Source organism: Halyomorpha halys, unplaced genomic scaffold (genome assembly GCF_000696795.3).
Source record: "Halyomorpha halys isolate HHAL.00 unplaced genomic scaffold, Hhal_1.1 Scaffold1396.1, whole genome shotgun sequence".
In the NCBI taxonomy this organism is placed as follows: Eukaryota; Metazoa; Arthropoda; class Insecta; order Hemiptera; family Pentatomidae; genus Halyomorpha; species Halyomorpha halys.
The window spans coordinates 139793-147540 of record NW_027110330.1 but is presented as its reverse complement, the minus strand read 5'-3'; the positions used below and the strand labels follow the sequence as shown (position 1 = coordinate 147540).

The 7748-nt window shown below is 31.1% G+C and overlaps 1 protein-coding gene across 4 annotated transcripts in view; it reads left to right on the top strand.

Moving 5' to 3' along the window:
• LOC106689570 (protein FAM193B) overlaps positions 1–7748 on the top strand; it is a 119882-nt gene that overhangs the window by 32550 nt on the left and 79584 nt on the right. For all 4 annotated transcript variants that reach the window (XM_014434622.1, XM_014434621.1, XM_014434620.1 and 1 more), the window contains exon 6: positions 17–141. In XM_014434622.1, the coding sequence (XP_014290108.1) occupies positions 17–141 (125 nt within the window). The remainder of the gene's footprint in view (positions 1–16; positions 142–7748) is intronic.

Genomic DNA, 7748 nt, shown 5'->3' with positions numbered 1-7748 from the left:
CTATAATTGTTTTTAGCTTGGAAAAGCGAATGACACTGAGGAGAATCGAGAACTTGTTAAAGAATTCCTTGCATTTGATAATGAAATAGGACAAATTGCTGGGGTATGGTCAGACATTGAAACCAACATTCAGAACTATTTGTGAGTTATATTTTCTTTTAATATTTTACATTTTATTTTTAATAATGTTATTGAATTAATTTTTTTATATTTTCTAAAAATGAATTAATGAAATAAATTAGTTTATATTTACAGTAGTAATTAAATATTACAGTTGTAATAGTTTTATCATTAATATTAAAACTATCATTCTACTTCTTGAATTATATTTTTATTAACTTTGACAGAATTGTCTAGGTATGAGGTGTCTCGTTTTAATTAATAATTTTGAGCTAATTTTTAGCTCAAAGCTCACTTTTATTTTCTCAGAGTTTTTAATTATGATTTGATGGATTTTGCATTCAGGATTTCGCCAATGCTAACATATTGAGAAACCTGCCAATTTTTGGGCTAAATGAATAGCTATTACTAACTGAATTTTAGTGATATAGGAATCATTGAAAATTTCCTACATTAGATGATGCAGTGTTTAAATGCTTTTGTTATTTTTTGTTTCATATCTCTTTTTTTTATTAGCCTTAATTATCTTTTTGGGTTTAATTCATAGCAATTACGTTAAAACTTATTGAACTAAAAATAACTATGTGAAGATAAGACAAACTTTTGAAACTTGATAGCTTGGGATTGGTTTTACACCTTTATCAAAGCAATGGGAAAACTAGATCAAAACATTGAAGCACTTTATTTCAATCATTAAAGTTGAAGAAAATGAAAAACCCATGCTACTTACGAGTCATTTGTCCACTAATATCTACCAACAGTTTATCAATGAATGCCAAACCTATGCCCTATGCCTATATTTTTACTGGACTTTATACTTAACTAATTAATGAAACATATGATCTTCTCCTTATAATTTGTTCTTAGGAATCTGGTGAGACAATAGACCAATTTATGTTGTCTCTAAGTTACTTTGTTAGAATTGTAATTTTAATGCAGTTTTTGCCGTGTTATGTCTTGAAGAATCTATTTGTGATTTTTATGTATCTGGAATAAGCTTTGTTAAAGGCTCTTGGAAAACCCAAATCAGACATTAAAGAGAATTGTCAAATGAGAATATTCCTTCTGCTCTGCCACTCCCACTGTCCAGAAATGTTATTTTTGTGATTACAGATGACATCTATGTAAAGTTTATTAAGCCAGGGGTTTCACCTGTGATTCTTATGGGTTACTCAGTTACTATTCTTAGTATACAGTTCCAGAGTAAAGTTTTGAACACTGCCAATTCCTCTTAGGAAGCATACATCTCTGACCTTACTGCTGCTTCAACCTCTCTGTGCAAAGCAGTGGTGAAACTTAGTGTAAATGGAGGTTATATGTAAGCTCCTGATGATTTAGATAGCAGTTAAAGTTATATCAGTGTACATTTTGTACATAAATCCAGGATCAAATGTTCTACTTTTTCACAATTAGATACATTTAGCTGCAATTAATCATTCATTGTCCGTTATACTAAAAATAATTTATTTATTTGTTTGGGGAAACCCCTGTACAAATAGAGTTAGCCTGTAAAGTACATAATTAAATAATTATTGTAGTAATTTTACAAAAATGATTAATTAAAAATCATTTATATAAACTAATAATAATATACTCAAACTTGGTTATCTACATTCGTCAGAGTAAAAAAACATCACTACATATTTAATAATTTAAAAGAAACAAAAGTTATACATCCTATTGCGAAGATAGGTATCCAGTTCTAAGTATAAGGTTTTGTGTTACATATATAAATAGAAGTTTAAGATCCAATTGTGAGGGTACTGACAAAAATTCATACAACTGATTTTAGTTAATATTGCTTAGTTTCGGCATTCATTGTCCATTAATAAATGCTGTTATGCAAAGCTTGAGCGGGATGATAATACTTATCTCAATGTAAAATTATCAGTTGTTCGGACTGTGTGCTGACATCATTCCTTTGTTCAAGTCCCCACAACTTCATTTTTCTCTCATCTATATTTAAACTGCAGGCCCATAGCAGAGAGGTCTTGTCATCATTGCACTAAAGGTGAAGTATTTATAAAAGCTGAGGTCGACAAATTACTTTCTCAAGAGGTAAGCTAGTCCGCTCATTCACCTTGGAGTGTTAAAGTTCAAGTTCAAGATTAGAAATCAGAGAAAGCGGTTTGTTGTTGTTTATTCCTTGACTGTTAACAAAATGACTTGATTAGATGCATATGCCATTTCTTATATTAAAATTTCTATTTAAATATATTAAAACCCAAAATTTCTCAGTCCTTCATTTTTAGATTTAGATATAAATTTAATTTAATTAGATTTCAATTACGCTTGACAACTATATATTCCACCCAGAGAAAAAGAGTCTACAGCTTTACAACTTTGTGGTTGACTCCACCAGTTCACAATAATTTCTTTTGTAATAACAAAATAGACAATATTATTGAAATCTAAGGTATTGAATGTGTTAGTTATTTAGATGACTTAACCATATTTGATGTGGATTTAGAGTAACTTAATCAAAATCTAAGTAGATTCTTCAATGCTGCGATAAAGTATAACCAAATATTAAAAGAAGATATTAGTGTTCTTGGTTACGCTGGTTGTAACAATTGAATAAAATCTGATCCTTCTGTACAAAAGGTTAAGTATTGTTAATTTTTTTAATACGTTGTGTTGGATCTATATCAATTGTAAGAAACCAAATTTATTTACAGCTTCAAAGGACTTATGCAACTAATATAGCCCAAAAATAACAAAGTTTTTGCACTTTTTTCAGTTGTCACTCACTTCAAAATCATGCATCTTACAGAAAACTTTGTCCTATTCTTTTTTAAGCTATCTAAAATTTGAGACAAAACTGGAGCTCTTTACATTCATTACTTTCTAATGATGCTTCACATATATTGCTCATATTGATTTCATTTTATAAGAGAATTTTTTGGATCAATGGCTTTCTTAACAATGGTAGATTACAAAAAACATTTAAATACAGATTTTCTGAAAATTCAAAAACTAAAATAACGGTTCAAGTTCTAATATTTTAATTTTTATTAAATTCTAGTAAAAAGAATAAATACCCAAAACAAACCGAGTATTACAATTATTATCGTACTCAAGATTTAAAAAATTGTTCAAGTGGTAAATAATAAAATTATTATTATATTATATTAAATGTATTAACATTTAATATAGAATAATTTCATTAGAAATAAATTTAAAATGTACAGAAGTCTATGAAATGGTTATTATTACTATTCATTATTGTTAACACCCTTGTCTGAGGAAAATTTTTAAATAAAGGAGGGGTCAGTTCACTGTCAATGCTCAAAGGTTTGACCAGTGCAAACTCAGAGATGGAATAATTTTATTTTTCCACTAAATCACGCTAGTTTGAATGCTGCCACATTTATGCATGATATCATAATATAGTTGGAAAAGGCAGGAGCACATCAATACTGTGTTACCACAGCTTTGAAAAGGCGTTTACCTTACAACAGCTCCTAAACCATTCATAGAGAGTTTGTGTTTATACTTCGTAGAGTGTAGATGTTTGCTGATAGGAGCTCCGAGGGATTAGACATTGTACATTCAACAAAAGATAAGGGACAACTTTGATTTACTTTTTTTAAATTAAAATTCATTGTTTTTCATTTCTTTTCTTGTTCCATTGGAAGAATACTTTTCTTTTTATTGTTTACCTTTTTGTTTTATTTTATTATTTCTTTTGTTAATTTCCATATAGGAAAATATATATATATTTTTTTTTCTCTATTATTAAAACGATTCAGCTATTACGTTGACCGAATCTCCACCAGCTAAGCGTAAAAAATCACGATTTTAAAGTACGCACGTTAAAGCACGAAGTTAAAGGAGGCCTTGGAAATAATGAAAATGTGCCAAAAAATTATAACAGGTTCTATATTATTAAAAGAACGGAAACTGGCATTGATGGAAATGCTTTAGATTTTAATTTAATAAGATCTCACCTTTTTTTATTTATAAAAACCTCAATAATCTGATTGGTGAAGTCAGACAATAATTATAATAAATATAAAAAAAGAAGAGAAGGAACGCTCTTAATTGAAATATTGTCTGATAGACAATCTGACAAAATTTTAGAATTTTGGCTCCCCCTCCCCTCCACACCCACCTCTTCAATTATCCCCTTATCTAATTCCCTTATGTCTTCTATATCCTCCATACCGTCATCTTCCAAACCTCCCCCACCTACTAACCCACCACTTACAGCTTGTAAGCAGATAGATGTTCGTTCCATGGATATGGACTCTTTAGCTCCGGAAAAAACAGCCCTTAACGAACTCGCCTCACCTCACACTTGCCCAGGTAACTCTCTCGGTCAATGGACTTAAGTTAAAGATAGGAGAACTAGAAGTAGAACCAGGATTAGATCTCCGAACCGAAAGCAGAGCGAAGAGAGAGGAACAAAGAATAACTAATGTATATGTATGTGAATATATGTGTGTGTTTTTTTTTTGTTTTTTCTTACGAGGGTTGGTGTCTTCTTCAATCTTCAAAAGACATGGTGAATGGTTATTTTTCGCTCTTCCTCTCTGGAAACGTGTAAGTGTCGTCCATAGTGCCTGCTTCTTTCTTCAACAAGGAGTTTCACAGGCGGCATTCAGGCTATCACGCACACCACTTCGTAGGAAACAGTTCGAAAAGCATTAACCGTCCTTAAATAAACCCTGTGATAAACTGAAACTAATTTTCTCCTGTATGATTTGGTAACCATCGCTTCTTTCCAAATCGGGGCTCCATATAACATAATGGAGGGAACAACAGTAGCAAGAAGCCTTTGGCTACTTTCTCTGGGACCTTCAACGTTTGGCATAAGGCATGACAAAAAGGATGCTACTTTAGCAGATTTGGCACTGATATACTCTGTGTGAACATTAAAGTCGAGACGTGTATCGATCATGACTCCTAGGTATTTTAAGCAAGACTGGGAACAAATTTCGTGCCTACCAACCATGACAGTGATGGACTCAGTCTGCTTCCTGTTAGTTACTAGGAGAACCTCGGTCTTGTGATCTGCAAGTTGTAGGCCTAGCAAAGACAGCCAACCTCGGACCGTAGCAACAGCCTGGTTTGCGATGAGGGTAACTTCTTCCAAGTGCTTCGCCGCCACTACAACTGCAAGGTCATTTGCGGATCCCACAACTATGGCTCCCTCCGGCATTGTCAATTTGAAGATTGCATTGTACATGACGTTGCACAGGAGAGGCCCTAATACCGAGCCCTGTAGGACACCACCAGTCTCCTTATATCTTCTTTAGCCAATGTCTGAAAAATAGAACAGAACTCTATCTTTGAAGTAGTCTGTAAGAACTCTCATAAGATAGGCTGGCACCGCCATAGTCCATAGGGCATCTATTATACAGGTCCATCTTGCAGTGTTAAAAGCATTCTTAAGGTCTAGAGTGATGGTTAGGGATGCTGCATAACATTTAGCATTTATATAGGTGTGTGTATATATGTGCATGTGTGTGTATGTATAAGTGTGTTTATGTGTATTTTCAGTATTTATCTCAGTATAAATGTATTTTGACCTAATATTCATTTGGAAATAATATTTCTTGGATATCATTTGTACCTTCTTGATATAAAATTTATACTAATACTAAGTTAATTTGGATATCATATTTTATATTCACTGATAATGAATAGTGTTAGCTCAGGTTTGGTTTTAAAAGATCTTTATATTTGTTATAATTATTTCATTATTTAATGAAACTAATTTACAAAGGTACATTTATCTGTTTGTAATTATATAAACAGATTTTTAAATCGTAGATTAGAATATTAAAACTTATGCAATTATTTATCTTTTATGAATATTGATTACATATATGTGCACAATTAATAATAAATGAGACGAAGGAATGAGTGATGTTTAAACAAAGCTAGAAATGAACATTTACTCATGAAAATAGGTTTGAAATTCCAAAAGGAGAGTGGTATTAGGTTTTTAAAAAGAAGTAATTCTATGAGAGAAAAATACTAATAGATAGCTTGATATCTTATTAAGACATGAATAGATCTACTTAGTAAAAAGATTAGGAATGTTGGGAAGATTTTGGGTTCCAGGAACTGAAAGGTAACAAGGCATTGCTGTTGGACAGTAGGATAAAGCTACCTTAATTCTGCATACTAGTAATTATTTAAATTCATAAACTCTAAGATTTTTGATATCCTGATCCCTCTTAAAAGTAATTTTATTATTCCATAATGTTGATTCACAATTAGAATATGCCCCTATTGAAGTACCATAACCTCTTAATTATTTAATATATTTTCAAAACTATTTTATATAATTTTTTATGTTCATTTTATTTTTTAAGTTGATGCTGACAACGATATTGTTAATAATATTCTAAACATTCATTCTTAACCATGAAATTGGCATTAGATAAGTCGGTGATAATAGGAGGTTTTATTATTTTGGTTATTAATAACAGCAATGGCTGCTCTAGGCCGAGAGTTACCTGCTTTGAGGACAGTAAAGTAATTCTACGGGTCAATCATCACAGTAAAGATGCCAGGGAAACCTACTTAATCAACATGGGTGTTGGGATCCTAAATTAGCAGGAGGTCCAGCTTTATCCTCAACTGTATTTCAGGTGGCTTCATGTTTCTTTAATTGATATGTGTAGGTTAACTTGAACATATTTAATTCTATCTAAAAACCTACCCATAGTTGAATACAAAAAGAGAAAGAGAAATTATAAATAAAACTATTTTTTGTTTTTCTATATTTTGAATAAATTAAATAAAAATTTTCAATACAACAAAATGATGAAGAGTACAATTCATTTAGTCTTTTGAAAGTATAACACAGCTTAGTAATAGATTGATATGACAATTGGTCAAGATTTGTCATCGAAATATCCAATGGCACATTGTAAGTAGATTAGTCTCTAGATAAACAGCATTGTACCTGTTCTCTGGTTTTTTATACATTTGTTGGCCATATCTGTTTATAGAGATGAGTGTTGTCCCTCAGCACAGCCTAAACTGGTAAGCTCCTCAGCCTCACTGATGATCCCAGTTTTTATAATTGCTTATGTCGTGAAATTAAAATGATCATCAATTTTACATTGTCCCATAGCCCAGCATTGAATAATGGGTAAAATAAATATACATTATTTATATTTTTTTGTTGAAAAAATATTTAACCAACAAAAAATCATAAAGCTTTCATGTACAGTCATATATTCTTCACATTACCTCACTTTTTTAATTCAAGCCCTTAGCCCCTATAAAAAAATTTTAGGTTGCTATTCAAGTATATTCTACTTAATGGTTAGCAAATTTATTCAACATTAGTAGTGTAGGAAATGAAGATTATGGAAAGTGAGTAGTTGGAACAACATGCGTGTGGCTCATTAGTTTATTAAAAATCTAATTGTACTTATATTAAAAACTATTAGAAAAATTAAGCTCCTCAAATAAACTACGTATGTATACCCTCAATGTCAAATGTAGCCTTTTACTTGTCCAAGAATTCTACAAGACCTAGAAAACCAAAAAAAAGTCAAGGAATTAATTGAACCTAGAAAATTCAAGGAATTTTACAAGTAATGGGATGAGGGTACGGATTTGTTGTCATGAATTAGAATTGTTATTTTTCTCCTATATATATA